Source organism: Physella acuta, unplaced genomic scaffold (assembly GCF_028476545.2).
Source record: "Physella acuta isolate Inbredline_101_S28 unplaced genomic scaffold, ASM2847654v3 ptg000557l, whole genome shotgun sequence".
Taxonomy (NCBI): Eukaryota; Metazoa; Mollusca; class Gastropoda; family Physidae; genus Physella; species Physella acuta.
Window position 1 is genome coordinate 280,461 of NW_026732076.1, and position 20,186 is coordinate 300,646.

Sequence of the window (20,186 nt, forward strand, 5' to 3'; positions counted from 1 at the left end):
ACGTGTCCCATTAGTAGCGGGCGGGTCTAGCCTGACCCTTCCCCCTTGCCCTTCCGGATGAAAGGCCGACCGGACTAGTAGCGCGGATCAGCCCTCAGTGAAGGGAACACTATCTTGGTGCCTTGAGTTTTTTAGGAAGCACAGAGACGCAAGATTAATGTTAATGGAAATTGTTTTTTTGCATTCAAGCTTATAGGCTTGGTGTAAGAGATGGGTGCATGTTTTATTTTAAGATTGTTATATGCATTTTTTTGTCCTTACAGGGACTGTAAGATTTTTAAAAGGGGTGAATGTGAGCGGGTGAATGGATTATTTATTTTATTTGGTACGAATCTGCGAGTGGATGATCCAATGAGGAGAGGCCACGGGTCCCCCTTCCGTCCGAAGCGGGCAGTATAAATTGACCGCTCGGCTGAATTTTCTTCCTTTTTGACCCGCGGCGAGATGTAGGTCGGGTCAGGTTTCTGCGTGGCGCACCGCACGCGTGGAGTGAGGTTGCTTGGGCAACTTGGCTGGGTGTTTTGTTATATATGAATTGTTTTGTTTGGTGTAAAAAGTTTGTTTTGTATATATTGTTTTGTACGTAATGTTGTCTACGTAATGTATCGTACGTAGTAGTTGTACGTAGTGTTTTGTTTGGTGTGGACTTTTGGATGTCGAGAATGGATGAAGGGAGGTTTCTGTGTGTCAGGGCCTGGACCATCCTAGACATCATAAGGCACCTGTTTGGTATATATTGTTTTCTACGTAATGTCTTTTGTGTGTACTGAAGCTATGAGGTGAGGGCGAAGGCGTTCCTCTTTCCATGAAGTATACATCTGTTTTGTTTTGTTTAGTCGTGTTTTGTTCCGTTGAGTTCTGTTTCTGTTTTGTATGTCTCCAGTGTTCTGTTTTACCTAAATTCTAGTTTTTTTAAGCTTGGTTCCATATTTTTTTGATAAATAAATTTTATTAATTTGTTAAAGTTTTTGTTTTATTTTTAGTAGTTTTATTATTTAGACTAAGGTTAGGTTATTAACCAGTCTGGGTTTAGCCGGGCTTGCACTGACCGGACAGTAGTTAGATAAGCCTAGGGAAGGGTAAGATAGATTTTAAGGTATCCCCCCCCCCTAGCAGGGCTTACATATGTAAGGGACATCACTCAAGATAACAATATAAATATAATACTAATACAAGAAGAGTGAGTTCCCTTGACTTCACAAGTCTCACTTTATTACAGGGGTCATCCATAAATGAGGTCGCACTTGTAGGGGGAGGGGGGTCCGTAATTGTGTGGCGGTGTGTGATGAGAGATGGGGGTTAGATGGTGTGAAGACACACTTGTGTATTATAAAAAAGCAAAACGTGCTTTAGCCGTTATTTTTGCGTTTTAGAAAACGGTTTTAATTAATGGTAACATGCATTGATCAAAATACTCTATGTTGACAGAGTTCTGACAAGATTTTGGAAAAATATCAATGTCTTAAGAAAAATTCAACGGCTATTTTGAGTGGGGGGGGGGGGGGGGGGGGGGGGTTGGAGGGCTGAGGTGTGGGGTCATATGAGGAGGGGGGTCTGGCTTTTTGTAACGACGTGTGACGGAGATTGTACGAAAACAAAATCACAGGGAAAAAAAAAACACAGAAAAAAGTCACAGGAAAAAAAGTCACAGGGAAAAAAGTCACAAATATATATTTGCATGGGGTTTGTTAATACTCGTGTTTTAAATATTCAGAAAATGCAAATCAACTTGCGATTAATTAAATATAATGAAATGTGTGAAGGTTGTATGCGTATAGTGATAAATATAACACACGTAAATCTTCAGTGTGAAGTATTTACGTTTTAATTCCTTTATACATATAATATTTAATACAATTAAATAAAATGTTCCAACATTCTCTTTTTTCATAATGTTTGGTAAAAATAACTTTAAATTAACGCGAAATGGCATAAAAATGTAGTTAATGTGAATTGCAACCCTGAACTCATTGTAAAAATAGGTCAACTATCTGTACTGCTCACATTTGTGACATTACATAACAAAGGAAAGGATCAAAACAGAAAGCCGACACGGTACAAAGGCTGTCATTGATGCAAAACGTCAACAACAAGCAATATGGTCGGACAATGCCGACTGAGGAGAAGCCGACCAAGGAATGGCCAACGGCAAAAACAAATATGCAAAACACAATGATGTGCCAAAATTTCTTTTGTAATTAATTTTTCTACCGCGTATTTAACTTAATATGTAACAAAATGTGATGTTGCTGTGTAAATTTCGTCAGATTATTTTTACGTATTATTGTAATAAATCATAATGATCTTACGTTTATAAAATGCTACTAAAACAAAAACAACCCACACCAATAAAACATCCACAATTTTACAGTTCTTAACAATTAAATCAAAATATTGCTTTAAAAAAATTTTGTGACTTTTTTCTGTGACTTTTTTCCTAGCAAAAACTGACTTTTTTTCTGTGGTTTTTTTTTTTTTCATATGACTTTTTTCCGTTCACCGTGACGGAGGGGAGGGGGGGGGGTAAAAATCGTCAAAAAAGCGTGACGTCATTTATTATGGATGACCCTCTAACGCTAGAATTTAGTTCTAAGGTTAGTCTAGTCTACAGTAATACCGCGTTTACACTTGCGACATGTATACTAATACTATACACGTCTAGAAAAAAACTTCGCAATAAGTGAGTAGGCTCCCCTATTATCTTAGGCCCTATAGCGAGAATTCTTTTTTTCCTAGAAATGTACAGTATACATGTCGCAAGTGTAAACGCGGTATAACAGTCTACTACAGGAAGCTGCTGCTTCTCTTATAAAGAAACGAAAAAGTGACCTTTGTTGTTTCTGAAGGTAAACTGTTAAAAATATCCTAGAATCTAGATCTAGAAAATGTTAGATCTAGGGTTAGGGTTAGGATCTATCTAGATCCTAGATAAATATATATTCCACACCCTCGTCTAACGTTCAGGCTATTTATTACTCATATGCTACTAGATTAGATCTAGATATCTAGATCTGGTAATCTATCGTTTTGGGTACGTAAAATCGCCCGCGGCTATTAATGTACGAAAACGTTACCTCAATGTCAAGGCTGTAATAGAAGTATATTGACGATTGTGATATGTTTGTATCAAATATTATAGATAAATGAATAATAAACCTAAATCAATGGCTAAATAATAATATATCAATATAGGCCTGAAATTAACTTAAACAGCAGTGTCTTCAAGCAAGATTTGCTAGATCTATAATAAACAGCAGCCATTTGTAAAATAGAGTGACTTCCCCCTGAATCTCGCGCTATAAGTCTATAAAAATAGAACTTTAACAAGATGGCTGCTATAGTAAATGAGCATGGTTGCATCTGTTGGAAACATCGCTGGTGTTCATTTATTACTGAAAAGTTTTAATTCAATTAGGCTTGTCGGTATCGGCCGAGATAGCGGTAAAAACATGACCCGAAATCTCCCATTACTTTCTGATACCGGGCGCACGAGATTTGGTTTTGCATACTAATAAGTTTTTAATTTATGGTAATTAATTAAGTTTAAAAGGTCATTTCCTAATGTTAAATGAAAAGTAGAATGTTTTGTCCAGTTGTTTTGATGGCTTAGCGATCTGATTGCATGCTGTCTCGGCTTTGGTCTTACCGCGGTATAAAGGTTAACTTCAAATGCTTTAAAAGCGCGATTTTTGAAAAGTTTCCATTTAGATAATGAAAGTTTCCAAAGCAGATACATCCCATTTTTATAGAAATGATATTTATTTTTGGATATTTTGACTTAAACATTAGTAAATACTCATTTGAAAGTAGTCACCGTAAGTAGGTCACGTTGCCCACATTGACTCCAATGTTATATTTCTTCATCCCGATCTGCCGGCTTTTAGTTTTGATACACTAACAACAGTATTCTAATGTAATGTACAAACAAATCTCCTACTTGTAGTGTTAAACATATGTTAATATACCTGTCTTTCATTTTTTCAACTCTGGTTCTAGTTTTGCTTGAAGTAAAATTTTGCTGAGTCAGACATAGGCCATAGGTTACCTGTCTGTTGCTAGAATACACTACACTAGCAATGTGCTAACTGTAATTTTAAGTATTCAAGTTCTACTTACCCTTACTTACAGTTATATTTATATGCTGAAAATCAGAATTCATACACAATACACACATAAAAACATTGATCAGATAACTTCAGTTCACTTTTAACAAAATGGCTTAAAGATAGACACTACTTCACCTGCCCAAAATAATAAGGCAATTATATGCACATTACAGTGTTCAAGTCATTTACTTTAGATTGCTAACTATGTAGTTCTTTCATTCACTGTATTTATATAAAGCATTGCTTTAGAAACTTTTTCATATTTGCGCAGCACAGTTTTATAACATAATGTCTTAAAGATGGACTCTACTTCACCTGCCCAAAATAATGGGGCAGTTATATGCACATTTCAGTGTTCAAGTCATTTACTTTAGATTGCTAACTTTGTAGTCCTTTCATTCACTGTAAAACATTGCTTTAGAAACATTTTCATATTTGCGCAGCACAGTTTTTTTGGGGTTATGGAAGGAAGCCAACACAAAAATATACTTCTGTATTATTTTTATTTATTTCAACAGCATATACAAGTTCTATATATCATTCTAGCTAAACTCTGCAAATATGAACAAAATACAACTGCAAGTAAAATAACTATGCTCAATTTATTCAGGCATACCATGACTTGTCACAATTGGCCAATGCAAAAGCAAGGGGATTCCACCCCTCACAAAAAAATTCGCTAAAAAAAAACTATTTGAGCTAGACAGAAAATCTTTTTTGTTTTGTTTTCATATTGTTGAGCTCTACAAGAATATGTAATTTTTATTTTTATATGATGATTAGTGTTTTTTTACCTAAATCCCTAATTCAATTGTTTAAAAACAGGTACATAAATGAAACAAGGAAACATTTTTGTATTTTTCAAAACATAAATCCTCCTCAAAATGTGAAATAAATATTAAAATGTATTGAGTCACCTGTTTTCACATTACTAGTCGCGGGTGATTTTACGTACCTAAAATGATAGATTACCCTAGATCTAGATCTTAAAAATAACAAGGGGAAATTATTAGGTAATCTATCGTTTTGGCTTGGGTACGTAAAATCGCCCGCAACTAGATTCTAAATCTAGATCTAGTAATGTGAAAAACAGGCGACTCCTTAAATTTTAATAATTTCACATTTTGAGGAGGATTTAATCAACTATTCCGCACCATTATAGACATTGGGTGCGCAATGGTTTTAGTTATGAAACTCAATTGTAAATTTTTAAAATTAAAATACTGGGAAAAAAATGCGTGAATTGATAAAGTGATATATGGTAGGTAAACACGGATATTTTAAATATTGCCTATTTTTTATTGTATATTATTTATTATTATTCTATCTTTCGGTTTGCGGACAAGCTGGGGTTTTATAAGAGAGGCGTAGCTAGGGGGGGGGGGGGGTTGGAAATCGAAAGTTTTACGGAGGGGGAGGGGGGTAGGGTGCAAATCGAAAGTTTTAGGGGGTGCAAATCAAAAGTTTGAGCGGGGGGGAATTTCAAATCAAAAGTGGTGCAAATCGAAAGTCTGAGGGGAATGCAAATCAAAAGTTTAAGGGGGTGGGGTGGAAATTGAAATTTTGAGGGGAGGGGGTGCAAATCGTAAGTTTGAGGGAGGGTCAAATCGAAAGTTTGTCCCCGGGCGCCGGAAAGGGTCGCTAGGCCTCTGTTTTGTAGTCATTCACTGTGTCACTCGGAAAGGGCGCGATTTGGCGCTACGGGCTAGACTGTGAGCACTATGCCTTTCTGATTGCATTTAAATTGTGTTTATGTTATGAGTGTTGTGTTCGTTTTTTCGTTTTTTTTTTTTTTTTTTTTTTTTTCGTTCCTTCGTTTGTGTTGTGTTTAGTTTTGTTCTGTTCCAAAGTTGGTATATTTAAAAATGATTTACCGTGGCGGAGCACGGGATACAGCTAGTATTGATATATTTAGCCATTGATTTAGGTTTATTATTCATTTATCTATAATATTTGACACAAATATATCACAATATACTTGAATATACTTCTATTAAAGCCTTGACAATGAGGTAACTTTTTCGTACATTACTAGCCGTGGGCGATTTTACGTACCCAAAACGATAGATTACCGAATCTAGATCTATACATTTATTTACAACCCCAACCCTCTTCTCTAGACTAGAGTAATAGTAGTAGTAGAGAGTCTAGACGCCTAACCCTAATTTCTAACTATAAAATGAGTAAAGATTACTAGATCTAGATCTATACTATATACTAATAACTTAACTTACAACCTAACACACCAATTTCATTGGTAGCTAAAATCATCAGGAAAAGGTGATTGCTCAGTGACTGGCATTGCAACATCACATGAGAGATGATTCACGATAGCCATATCCTAAAAATAAACCAGCTACTAGACTTTCTATATTTCGATCTAAAACTAGAATTCTAAATCTATCTAGAACTCTAGGTCGATGTGCAGCTAGATTCTAGAATCTAGTCTAAATCTAGAATCTAGAATAGATCTTTATCATAAAGTAAATTTTAATCTACGTACTAACTTTGACTAACAGTGACTCCTCCAACGTGTCTTGTGTGTGGAGGGGGGAAATTAATACCGGTAATTTTTAATAGCATAAATAATGGTGTGGTTACAACCTGCAGAGTGTTGTTGTTTTTTTCCTCAGAATTTTTTTTTTTATCTAGCCTATTGTTTCCAAAACACTATTTGCTAAATCTAGGACCAAGGATAAATAAGTTTAGGCTACTCAACAACAGCAGACCTAAATTAGTAAAATACTTTATTATTATTCTATTTAAGTATTAACTCTCTCTAATGCCTAATTCATATGACTAATAGTAATAATTTAATTGAAAACAATACAATTAGATCATGAACAAATAGGTTGAGTGTTGGAAAAAATGATTTCCTCATGTTAATCAATTATTTTAATAATATCAAGTGTTGGGGAGTGGGTAGAAAAATCATTTTTTCTATCAATTTGGCTAGAGAAAGTTCAATATAAACATTAGCTCAATTGCCTAAAATAAATGTCATTATACTTAACTTATAATGAGGGTACACATGTTGCATCATTTTATTAATTAGTCACTCACATCTGTATAGTTTTGAATATTTCAACAAAAGTTTTGGAAAAAGTCTGGAATTTCATTTTCAAAATATTCTATGAACCCTGAGAGTACATGTGTACCACCTTTTATAGTTTAGGCCTACTAAAATTTCTAAACAAGATAATGTGCTTTATGTGCATTGGGGTGGGGTGGAACTGTAGAGTAGCACATTAGGGGGTAGATATGGGTCTAAAAATATTTTTAAACAAATCTTATTATATACACAATACTTTAGATATTAATTTTTGATTGAAGATTGGTACAGAGATTGCCACTAAAGGACTATGTAGAATATAATAATGTGAACATAATATGAACCAAATGTCTAAAAAAAAAGTAATAAAATTATTGTCTATTTTAAAATCCTGTGCAACATTAAGTTTCAGGGTTTTATAAATTTCAAATTTTGGTTTCGGGGTTGGTAAAATTTGGGGATTGATTTTCAGGATTCAATTGAAATATCTATATATATATAATTCTCTTCTTGGAGATGCTAGAAAACAAGCTGTAACCGCGCTCCCTATCACCCCACCCCTACATGGTCTGTTGAGCTGTGGTTCACGCTAAATGTTTACAGTAATCGTAGAGCCGGGTTTAGTGACGGCTATTAGGGGCAGATAATGTAGTTTGAAACGATGTTAAACTTAGGGGAGGTAACTAAGAGGAGGCTGCTTTCACAGGGGAGGGGGGGGGGGTGTAGGTTAGGGGTTGGGGGAAAGGAGGGTGGGGGTAGTATCGTCCTAAGCGACCTACTGATAGTGTTTTAAAGCAAATATTTTCAGTGGCAGCATTGGTACTGTCGAATTCACAAATTATGAATTACTGAAATGTAGAAAATAACTAAATAAAAAATAGCGGCGTATGATACACCGCGGGTCGGCTCGTAATGTATAAAAAACATGCATTTGATTTTCCATATGTTGTATAATATGTCCTCTATACAATGCTTTTTCAGTATAGCAATCACAAATTAAGCTTAGGGTTGATAAAAGTCAGTTTCCAACTTCAGGTTGGTTTTCTCTTGATTGAATTTTAAAATAAAATTGTCTTCACTTTTAATGACATAATGAAAGAAAGGGGGAAAATATGTAGGTAACTGGCATGTTTTGGCATCAGGGCCTGTATATCTTGAGTTTAAGTTGAATACTAACATTATATAATGTGCTCTTTTTATAGTGTGAGATGGCACTCCCAGTTTTTCACACAGCCTTTACTGATGCAACAGCTGATTGGACTGGCTACGGCACTAGACGCGGCCCTTGTAATATATATTATGAGGATTTCAAGAAATGTATCAGTGTTGTCCCCTACCCTAAAGCGTCCTTTGTTTGTGACAAATTTCGAGCTGATTTTGCAGAATGTGCTATCAGAGACAAGCAGGTATGTGGTGTATTGAACAGTACAATATAATAATATAACTTGGAGCTGCCTTTGCTATCAAACTGAAGCAGGTATGGGTTGTGTATTGAATCATTCAATATCGTTAAAGCACATGTAAACATCTCATTGGTGTTTTCTCAAAGATTTTTATAAAGTTGCATAGAATATTGATAGCAATAGGTATGTTTAACTTTTTTTTAAAATGGTCCCAGAGCTTTTTTAAAAGTTGAAATCTTAAGTTTGAAACACATTTAATCAGAAGAGTGCAGGGCTTAACAACCTGTCAAAAATGTGTTTTTTTTTTAATTACAAGAAATAAACTATGAAACCTACACTAGATCTGACTATATCAAAATACAGAATAAGCATAGCTCTAAACAGGTAAACAGTCTTAGTGTCGTAACTTATTTAGACCTGTATGCGATCCAGTGCTGGCTGGAACAGTGTAAGGGTCCCATAATGAAAACATTTTTTTTTGTCAAAATAATTTTTAGTCTCCAGAACACAGGTTCCCAAACTTTTTCGAGTGGCAACCCCTTTTTATACAAAGTAAGTGACCCGCGATCCCCATAGAATAAAAAAGTCAAAATTAGTAAGGAAATTAATAAACACCAAAATAAGAATTTTTAGTATAATTTTAATTATTTTATTTAACTGTTTCAATGAGATGGGTGAAATTGCATGCTGTTAACTAGCCTTGAAATTCGCAGTTGAATTTTTGTTAGTGCCAAACTCATGTCATTCTCAACATTTAATTTCTTTGTTTTGTTTTAATTGGAGAAGTGTTGAAAATCCCCTATCGCAAAGATATGTAGACACAAAAGGAACTAAAACTTGAAAAACAGTCAATGACATGGTTGGGTAGGAATGGTGCATACTACTCCAAAATAGTGTGAGCAGGTTTTTTTAAACGTGGTACGTGCCACAGAATCATTCAGCAAATCCAAGAATTCATCTTTTAATACATCAGAAATGCTGGCAACATCAATGCTGCATCTTCAGGCTCAGGAAAATAACGCTGCAATTGGTTTTCAAGAGATTCAAGATGTCCAGACATCTCATCTGTCAAATTTTTATTTATCTCACAATCAGATTGCAGTGTCTCAAACATGGCAATATTTCAAAGATTTATTTTTCTTCGCCAAGGTTACAGCTTTGATAAAAATTCCACGAAATAATCATGAAAAGAGATAATATTTGTTTCTTTTCCCTGACTCCTCAGGTTAATCTGATTTTGCTGTTCGAATATATCTGATAGGTATGCTACTCTCTCCAACCAGTCTTAAAATATTTTTTTCCCTTGATTTCGCCGTTCAATTCAAAAACACGATTCACAACATTTCCTTTTGACAGCCAGCTTACTATAGTGAAGAAAAGCAGAATTTCGTGATCAGAATTAATGTCATTGCACAGATCTTTAAACAGAGGGTATTTAGGGCTCCAGATTTAATATATGTAAGCCCTAACAGGGGTGATAACTAATATCTTCTATCCTAGGCTTATCTTAATAAACTATCCGGTCAGTGCAAGCGTGGTAAAACCCACGGTGGTTAAACCCTAACTTTAGTCTTATGCTAAAAATAAAACAAATAAACCGGGAGTGATCTCCCCTAAACTTTCTCGAATATTCTAATATAAAACTACGAGGGATGGCAACTCAGGACGTAAACAATATTTGTAATCCATTTTTAATTACTTAAACTTTTTATAATAGAATAAAATCTTGTAAAAAAAAAAGGAATTGCACACCAAGTGAACGCCTAATAAAATGTGCATAGTAGTGCGGGATATTATTAGTACTTAATAAATTTACCTTAGTTTTTTGAGAAATCGGAAATAGTGTAAATTAGTACTTCCGGTCAACGGAAATTACTCAAAATTTGACAGAAGGTAGAGAATTAGATCTTTTACTTACATGTGAAATTTCATTTTTATCTATCTGAAATAGTACTCAAGTTATAGGCTTTTGAAAAATTCAAAGTAGAAAAAGTACCACTTCCGGTTATCGGAAATCGCTCAAAAGTTGATCAGGATCTACGATTTTGATAAAATACTTATAGATCTATATGAAATTTCATCAACCTAGCTGTAACGGTACTCAAGTTATCGTGTTTACACACGGACACACAGACAACGGACAGAATTGCAAAGTCCAGTTTTTACGACTCGATAACGCATAAAACGCCAAAATGTTTATATATTTGTATTTATAATTTTTGCCTGATTAAAATAAGTCCCCTATACTCCGGATGTGATGAAGGACTGAGGAGTAAAACGGTGAAAACTGTCAAAATTTCATGTTATTTTTTTGCACGATTACAATACTTTCTCTATACTTCGTATGTACGAGAAAGTAAAAAAAGGCTAATAATTTATAGAATTTATTTTACAAAACACATGGAACCAAAACTTACTATAAAATAATTCAAGATTACAAAATAAAGCTAAAAGCTACTAAACTAAATACAACAAAACATAACCAAACAAAACAACTAGACTAAACACCCAATCCGACTACAAACCTGAAAAGAGAACAAATACACGAAAATCATATAAAATATCAAATGGTTATAATCGGTTATATACAAGGCAATGACACCCCATTGCAAATAAAATGGATATTGTACAAATTGAACCTTCCAATAAAGGGTGACAAGATTTTAATCTGAATTAACCACCCACAAGTAGTTCACACAGAACAAACTAAAAAAAAACAACAACAAAAACAACCTGGAATGTAATTACCAGGACACTGAGCACTAAACTACTAGATCTAGCTCAAAGGACACAGTTATCAGCCTCAACATAAGGCTCACGTAAAATAGAATACATACTATTAACTTCCCTGCTCATCTATATCGACTGGAATAAACTTAACACTCCCCTGGGGACCAACAAAGATCACCCCAAGAAGTGAAAGTTGACTACTATATAGAATGGCATAAAAACGGTATTAAACCACTCACAAGTAAAATAACCCAACACAACAGTAAGGAATGAACCATAAAACTGTGGGTCAAGCATCAATAAACCCTATCCCTTGCTTAACACATACTAGGCCGTTCGATTCAAAGCCATCTCACGACTCATGCGCTTACAAAAAATGGCGACCAGTTTCGCTTTAACTATTCGGTACAGGGATAAAACTAATTATTACGAAGCCATTGTCAATTTTAGAAATCGGAACTATCCGTTTCTATTTAAGTCAGTTATTTAAGCATTGTGTTATCTAATATATAAAGTTCAATTCTGTATGTATGTAACCAAGGATTACAAAGAAAAAATAATACTTCTATGGCGTCAAGTGTTAAATGTCTTAAAGTGCTCATTGTCTAAATTCATAGTTTAAAAAATTAATATTGAAAGTTTTGTAAAACAATTTTCACGTTTCAAACTGATAGTAATAATTGTATTATGTCTGAAAATTATGTATACTTAGTCCTTTAGCACTTATTTATATTACTTCCCTTGATAATGTAGGAAAATACTATTACTTCCCTTTAAAAAACATGACATCAGGTGGAAAAGAATTTATTATTTATTTTGTTTTGGTGTTGGAATAAAATAATTACATAATTAGCGGGGATTGATCAAGTGCAATGTTGTAGGTATTTTTAATACTGCCTTTTATTTATTCTATAATACAATGAACGTATTGTTTACTAATTAAAAAAAAAAATCAATAACAGTTAAAAAGCCAGCTCCTAAATGTCCCATATCCCGTGAGCGCTATGGTACATAATTTCGCTTTAAACATTGCGATAGACTATGGATAAGAAAGGTTACTATAGTCTTTAAATGAATCAAATCCAGGCGTCCTCCGGCACCCTGACAGGGTGCTATTTGGCGCCCCGGGCCTTGCCGTGTTTGCTGTGGCGCTTACGTACGTTTAAGTAAGTGAGTGCAATAGCACATGGATACGTTGGGGTACTATAGTCGTTTACTAAGCTGAGACAGGCGGTTCCGCCGGCACCCCAGCATGGTGCGATTTGGCGCCACGGGCTAGACTGATTACTTTGCGTTTATGTTTGTGTTTTGTTTGGGTTAAGTTTGAATTTGCGTTTGTGGTTAGGTTTGTGTTTGGATTTGGTTTGTTTTCGTTTGCTTTTTTGTTTGTGGTTGGGTTTGCGTTTGTGGTTGTGTTTGCGTTTTGTCTTGTTTTGTTTTAGTTGGTTGTGGTTAGGTTGTTTTTAGTTTTGGTTTGTTGTAGTTAGGGTGGGCAATGTCGGGTATATGCTGATTACTAAACACACTTCATGGTCCTTTAAAGATAGGTTTTTCACAGAGGCCAGTGCAGGGCCTGGCCGGGACGGCTAGTGTAACTCTATGTCCGAACAACTAAAACTATAGTTTTCATGAATTTTACAAGTCTACATCTCCTTTCATGTCCAAATGTTTAGATTATGATATTTTATTTTGTGTGTGTAGATATTTACAGAAACACGTGTCAGTAAAAATAGTAAAATGACCCGGACTAAAAAAAATAAATCATAATTTACAGTTATAATTACAGTTTGGTCCGTTAGTGCCTGATGTCGCGAATATGTCCAAATTTCAAAACAACTATATACTTCAAATTCAGTGTAGGTATGATGAGAGAAAATCAGCACAAATAATTTTTTACATACTGGGAACAGGGATTAAGGGGTTAAGCCGTTTAAAATCAGAACAATTAAAATTTCTAGAATATTCACTGATTTTGTAGTTAGCTTTGTTCTGTTTGTAGTATGTATTATAGTTTTATTTTGTGCTTATCATACATGTTTGTATTTTTTGTTTAATATCTTGATAGATTTGTTTTGCCTTAATTATAGTTATGCATAAATAGGCCTTTGTGTGGGGTATTAAATAATTGGACATAAAATGTGTGATTTCAGATGGCACGTGTGAAAGCAATGACAGATGAAAGGAAACGCCAGGGCAGACAGCCATTACCTCCAACACCCCTATACTGTCTTGATAAAAAACATTAATCTTGTGGCGGATAAAAATAGATTTCAAAGTAGTTTGATTTGTACATGTTGAATTTTTGAAGCTCTTGTGGCACTATGTCTACTGGGGCTGTATTACAAATAAAAGTAAACATTACTTGTTTGAATTTCTTTTTTTTTACTCAGTTTCATACGGTGATTCATACCCTACCAGGCCTTAAAAAAAGAAAAGGTATATTTTTTCTATCTCTCAGTTTTATTACGGCAGTGCTAATTTCGGCGAACGATGAGGACGTTACAAGATCATCTCTCATCTGGTTGAGGATATATTTATCCTCTTCCACTTGAGAGGAAATAACTTTATTTTCTCGACAGGATGTGAGATTATATACGCGCTTGCATATTTCGTCTTGAGTATGAAGAAATTGAGTAAAAACTGACATTAAAATGTAGGTCTAAGCGTCAAATTTCATTAATTCAAATAAAAAATCTAAACAAAAAAAATAATTAATTATTATATTATTTTCTAAAACAATCCCCAACCCATCTACACAAACCCTAACGCTACACCCTAACCTAAGTAAGATCTATTTTAACGCGTTAAAAAATATTCAAGTCATTTGCACGAATAACTATAAAAAAATAAACCAGGAGTGATCTCCCCTAAACTTTCTCGAATATTCTTATATAAAATAACAGGGGATGGGAACTCGGGCTATAGACATGATTTTTAATCCATTTTAAATACTTAATGTTTTAAAAATAGAATAAAATCACTTAGATAAAAGAATTGCACACCAAGTGAACGCCAAATAAAAAAGTGCATAATAGTAATAGTGCTCAATATTATTAGTACTTTAAAAATTTACATTAGTTTTTTGAGAATTCGGAAATAGTGTAAATTAGTACTCCCGGTCAACGGAAATTACTCAAAATTTAACAGAAGGTAGAGAATTAGATCTTTTACTTACATGTGAAATTTCATTTATCTATCTGAAATAGTACTCAAGTTATAGGCTTTTGAAAAATTCAAAGTAGGAAAAGTACCACTTCCGGTTATCGGAAATAGCTCAAAAGTTGACACGGATCTACGATTTTGATAAAATACTTATAGATCTACATGAAATTTCATCAACCTATCTGTAACGGTAATCAAGTAATCGTGTTTACACACGGACAGACACACAGACAAGATTTCAAAATTATTATTTTTTCCGTATCAGTGAGGTGTAAAACGACATTTGTAAAAATCTCGATTTTTTTATTTGCACGATTACAAGACTTTCTCTATACTTCGTATATACGAGAAAGTAAAAAAGTTAAAAATATGTATGCGCATAAATAAAAGCTAAATATAGCGATCAGATGTGAGAGGATCTACAGCTTTTATTATTAATACGGATGGAACTGTGTAGCATCCATCTCTGATTCTGAATGCCACTGTACATTATGGAAGAACTGGAGGCTTTTAATGGATTTAAAAAAAAATAACTATGCAGCAAAAATAAAAGTTGATTTCCATTTTGTTTATATATATATATATATGTATATATATATATATATATATATATATATATATATATATATATATATATATATATATATATATATATATATATATATGGTTCCCAGAAAGAACCGCAACGGAAAAAAGCGCAAAACAAAAAGCGCAACGGAAAAAAGCGCACACGGAAAAGCTAAAGCGCAAACAGAAAAAAAGCGCACACAGAAAAAAGCACAAACAGAAAAAAGCGAACACGGAAAAAAGCGCAAACAGAAAAAAGCGCACACGGAAAAAAGCGTAAACGGAAAAAAGCGCAAACGGAAAAAAGCGCAAACAGAAAAAGCGCAAACAGAAAAAAGCGCACACAGAAAAAAGCGCAAACGGAAAAAAGTGCACACAGAAAAAAGCGCACACAGAAAAAGCGCAAACAGAAAAAAGAGCAAAGAGAAAAAAGCGCACACATAAAAAAGCGCAAACGGAAAAAAGCGCAAACAGAAAAAAGCGCAAAAAAAGAAAAAAAACGCAAACAGAAAAAGCACGCACAGAAAAGTGTGCACACCGAAAAATGCGCAAAGAGCAATTTTCGCACAAAGACCTATAAGGACTAGATGACACATTTATACATGATTGTTAGGGCTGCTGTGAGAGTGTTGTGTTTGACCTGACGCGATATACTACCACTTAAAGCATACCACTAACATGTGCATTCATATCACCACGATACAGGCGATAATCGCTTGACACAACGTCTATTTTTTTCTTGTTCACTATTTATTCAACGACTATTCTCGTATAAATAAACATAAAACTATCCTTGATATTGGCATTACACGGAGTATCTCGTACATGCTCCCTAGTCCCAAGCTTGCATTCTATAACAACCCGTTTCTATCGCAAAACTTCACTCTCTTTCTTCCGAGTCATCAAACATGCATTCGCTATATCTCTCGAACCAACATTCATCTGCACAAAAATACCCTGATAAAACACACATCATAATCATGATGTACCTATATCTACCTCCCTACCAACCAACCTACCTACCTACCCAATATAACATATAACCTCATATATATACATATACATACATATATATATATATATATATATATATATATATATATATATATATATATATATATATATATACGGGTAGGTAGGTGGGTTAGTTGGTGGGTTCGTGGGTAGGTAGATTGTTTGGTGGTTTTCTGTGACTGATCTAAGGCAGCCTCATAGTGATTCCATGTTGATATGGGAAATAAAGGATCTCTACCAACAACCCCTTCAATATATGTGGAAAAAAAATAAGTTAAAATGTCACTATTTTTTATAGCTTGCTTCATTTGGGAAAGTTCCTGCTAATCTGTCAAATATATCCCTTACATCATTGACTGGCACAAATGCCAAAGCTGCAAGAGATTTTAAGGTCAGCTTGACTTCTATGTTGCTTTCATATTCACTCTTTAAGCCGACACAGTTGATCTTTCTCAGTAGGCTTTGACAGAGATGAAAATAGCATCCTTTAATAGCAGCATCTGGGAAAGCAATTTGTGCTGCATTCATGCATGCTTTTTCAAAGTCAACCAAAACTTTTTGTTGAGCTATGTTTGGAACTAATTCTTTCAGTATTTCCAACATCCTCATGTAAGTTTCTTGATTCTTTTTTAGAAGTAAAAAGTAAACACATGGTGCGTATGAGTTTCCTATTTTGGCATGCCAAGTGTAGAGTTGGTAGAATACGGCTGGTACTTTGTCAAATGTTCCATCACCATAAATGGTATCTTTGCAGAGTTCTAAAAGAAGCTCTCGATCTCCTAGTGCCAGAATTCTTTCTGGATCATTTGACCCAGTGTCATAGAGAACAAAAGATGTATATTTATCTGGTATGTCAAAGCTGGGTGACGTAGGATTAATTATTATTCTGCTGGTTTTGTGGTAATTTAGGCTTCTAGACAGTGATGATGGCTTAGGTATGTGGGCTAGCACATCATTGCTGATTCCTGTTAAAGCTTCACCAATAACATTACGAGGGGTTGTGTGAGGGTGGGGATTTTAAGAAGGCGGAACGAATGATTCCAACAACACACAGTTCAAGTTCAACTATAATTGTTCTTTATTAAAATGATATATATGTTCAAGTTTCTACCTAACTGATCTACACTGTACTATTTACTTCTACTACTGACTGTTCATACCACATGCTACCTACTACTACGCACTCCCATGACCAATCCTAACACTAACCAACTGTTCCGTAGCTCTGCAAATTACAACCGTCTCTAACCACTACCTAACACCTTCTCTCCTCGCTATCTACATATCAACCCGCTAATCTCTCTACTGCCCCACGCCTCAGTGGTCAGCTGACCGTCCCACGTGACCGGTCAGCCCTGTGCGCCCATTGGCCTCTCTAACCAACCAACTAGGCCTATAGTCTGTTTCTGCTAACCTATATCTGCTAAACATGTCTGACGTAATCTTGCGTCATCACATATCTCCCTCCCTTTCTGTAGCTGACAAATTATATTTTTCAGCGTCTACTACTAATCTAATACATCAACAACTATCTATCTTACTACTATATTCTATCCCTAACATCAATCATGTAAATCAAATACAAAATGGGACAGCACAGTTTACAAAAACATAAAATCTTGTGTCTGTGTTCCTGAAAAAAAATGTCATTGTTTTCGTTCTTGTGTAGGTATCCTGACGTCTGTGGTGTCTCTGCTTGATAATGTATGTCTATGTTTCATGGTATGTGTGAATCCAATCATGTGCAACTCAGTTCTGGCTAGGTTGTCGTGTACTGGCCTTGAGCCAATCTTAGTGGTAATGTGTAACTGGTTGAAAGGCTCAGCGAGCAGTGTAACTGAGTGTATGTGTAAGTTATGTAATTGTTGGCGTTCCTCTGTGGTGGGTGGGTTGTGGCGAGTTTTGATGTAAATTCCCGTGAGGCGGGTGTAGGCGTAACTTTCGTTGGTCAATGTGATGACGCAACAAACTCAACGCTGGTTGAGACGTCCACGTAGAGTGGTTATACGATGAACTGGAGCTGTCTGATGCGGTGGCGAACAATGACGTAACGTTCCGACGCTGGGAACTTGGACGATGGGTCTTCTACCCTTTGTATGTGCCGACGTAGGTGTACGTAGCTGGCGGTCTGTTATTCAACCCCAGTGCCGGGGCGAAGCGGTGGCGATGCGTCCGCTGTCTTCACCAGGGCAATTCTCTGTTCAGCAGGGCTGTCCGCTGTCCAGGTAATTCAACGTAATCAGGGCTTCAGGTGGCGGCATTCTTTAAAGTGTCGGCTTCATTTCGTCTTATTCTGAACAAGCGCTGGTGGGTCTGAAATTGTATTACGAGACCATGAGCAATGGCTTTATGTGACCAATTTAGTGCCCGCGCAGACAAGTATTCAGACAGAGGTACCTTCCATTAAAAAAAAACCTCAATCCCAAATTTAAACGTGCTGAACATTTGTCTGGCGGTACATACAGCATACAAAAATAACATTACAAAAAATGACCAAATACAAAAAAATCAGTACACTCTAATCTAACAGCAATCTGTAAAGCCTAATAAACTCAATAGACGTAAACACTACTAGAGCATAGAAATAGCTTCACAAAAAGAATAGACATGTGAGTGTGTATCGTGCCATATCAACACGTGATCATATAGTGGAGCAGCTCTCAGTATCTGACTTCTGACGAAAAACTGGCTGGCTTGACTTAATGACTGACTTCACTTTTGACTTCAGTAACTTGACTTATTTCACTTTGACTTCAGTAACTCGACTGACTTCAGTAACTTGACTTATTTCACTTCGACTTCAGTAACTCGACTGACTTCAATTTAACGACTGATTCCACTTGACGACTTCAATTACTTCAACTTGACGACTAACTTCACTTTGAAGACTAACTTGACCTCGACGACTTCACTTCAATTCAACTTAAAAGACTTCACTGACCGACTTAAACTTCTACGACTTAAACGTCTTCACTTTGACTTCAAAGACTTTTCCTTGACTTCAACGACTTCAATATGACTTCAAAGACTTCACTTTGACTTCAACAACTTCAATATGACTTCAAAGACTTCACTTTGACTTCAAAGACTTCACTATAACTTCGACGATTTCACTTCTTTACTATGACCTCAACGACTTTGATATAACTTCAAAGACTTTTCTTTGACTGCAACATGACTTCAACTACGTCACTATGACATCAACTACGACTTCAACAACTTATTGACTGACTTCAAATAACTTCTTTGACTTCAGTTCAGACTTATACTTCACTGACTTCAATAACACAATTGACTTCAGTTTGACTATACTGACTTCGACTTCAACTATATCGACTTCACGTCGATTTCCTCGACTACTTAGATCAACACAAAAACTCGACTTGACTTCACTTTTATGTCCGTTGTTCAAAATCATTTATGGAGACGGTCCGGGTCACATTCTTGGTCATGGGGTTGATGTTCTACTAGGGCAGTTACGTGTTATCTATGTGTTGTACTTTCCGTTTCACTTATTCTAACGCTAACTCTGCTTTTGTTCTTGACATTTCTTACTATCTTGGCTATCTTGTTTCTTAACCTACTCTCTAAAGATGTTTCAAATTCTTCTCCTGTCTTGTCTAATGGTATGCCCCGTTTATAGCATTGAAACTCTGCCTCCATGGTTGTGTATGTGTGTGTGTGTGTTGAGGAAAGTAAACCAAAACTAAGGCAACAGGGCGTAACAATAGAGTGTATAAGGCAGAAAAACCGCTGGCACAAGCTATCCAGCACGAGTCTAAACCCAAACGTTTAAAAAATTTTGGAAGGTACTTATCTTTTTGGACATGGTGGCTGTTCCCTTGTATTGATAATCCACTCGTTCCGGTTAAAGAAACCTGCTGTTGTGTTGAGTTGAAGGAAGCTGTACACCAGATGTACTCCGTCATGAGTAACCCGATATACCCAGTCTTTCCTGTACTCGACCCGCGCTCCACCAGTTGTGAGGGTGGGGATTTTAAGAGAGGCCGGAACGAATGATTCCAACAACACACAGTTCAAGTTCAACTATAATTGTTCTTTATTAAAATGATATATATGTTCAAGTTTCTACCTAACTGATCTACACTGTACTATTTACTTCTACTACTGACTGTTCATACCACATGCTAC

At 35.5% G+C, this 20,186-nt stretch overlaps 2 protein-coding genes across 14 annotated transcripts; one reads left to right on the forward strand and one right to left on the reverse strand.

Moving 5' to 3' along the window:
- Nucleotides 1-2,706: 2,706 nt before the first annotated feature.
- LOC131946395 (uncharacterized) lies at nt 2,707-13,658 on the forward strand. 13 transcript variants are annotated; one of them, XR_009387704.1, is made up of 5 exons: nt 2,860-3,031; nt 6,227-6,386; nt 6,740-6,843; nt 8,361-8,564; nt 13,442-13,658. XR_009387704.1 is itself a non-coding variant. In XM_059307137.1 (5 exons), the coding sequence occupies exons 1-5, from the start codon at nt 6,286-6,288 to the stop codon at nt 13,535-13,537; spliced, it is 462 nt and encodes a 153-aa protein (XP_059163120.1). In that variant the 5' UTR covers nt 6,271-6,285; the 3' UTR covers nt 13,538-13,658. The 13 variants fall into 13 exon arrangements, 2 of the variants coding, with proteins under 2 accessions (XP_059163120.1, XP_059163121.1); XR_009387708.1 differs by having other exon boundaries at nt 2,944-2,958; XM_059307137.1 differs by lacking the exon at nt 2,860-3,031 and adding an exon at nt 8,140-8,193 and having other exon boundaries at nt 6,271-6,289.
- A 2,661-nt stretch (nt 13,659-16,319) lies between these two features.
- Nucleotides 16,320-19,697, reverse strand: LOC131946393 (uncharacterized). Its single transcript, XM_059307133.1, has 2 exons — nt 19,619-19,697; nt 16,320-16,879 (listed from the first exon to the last, which is right to left on the reverse strand). Exons 1-2 carry the CDS (start codon nt 19,695-19,697, stop codon nt 16,320-16,322), a joined length of 639 nt encoding a protein of 212 aa, XP_059163116.1.
- Between the last annotated feature and the right edge of the window lie 489 nt (nt 19,698-20,186).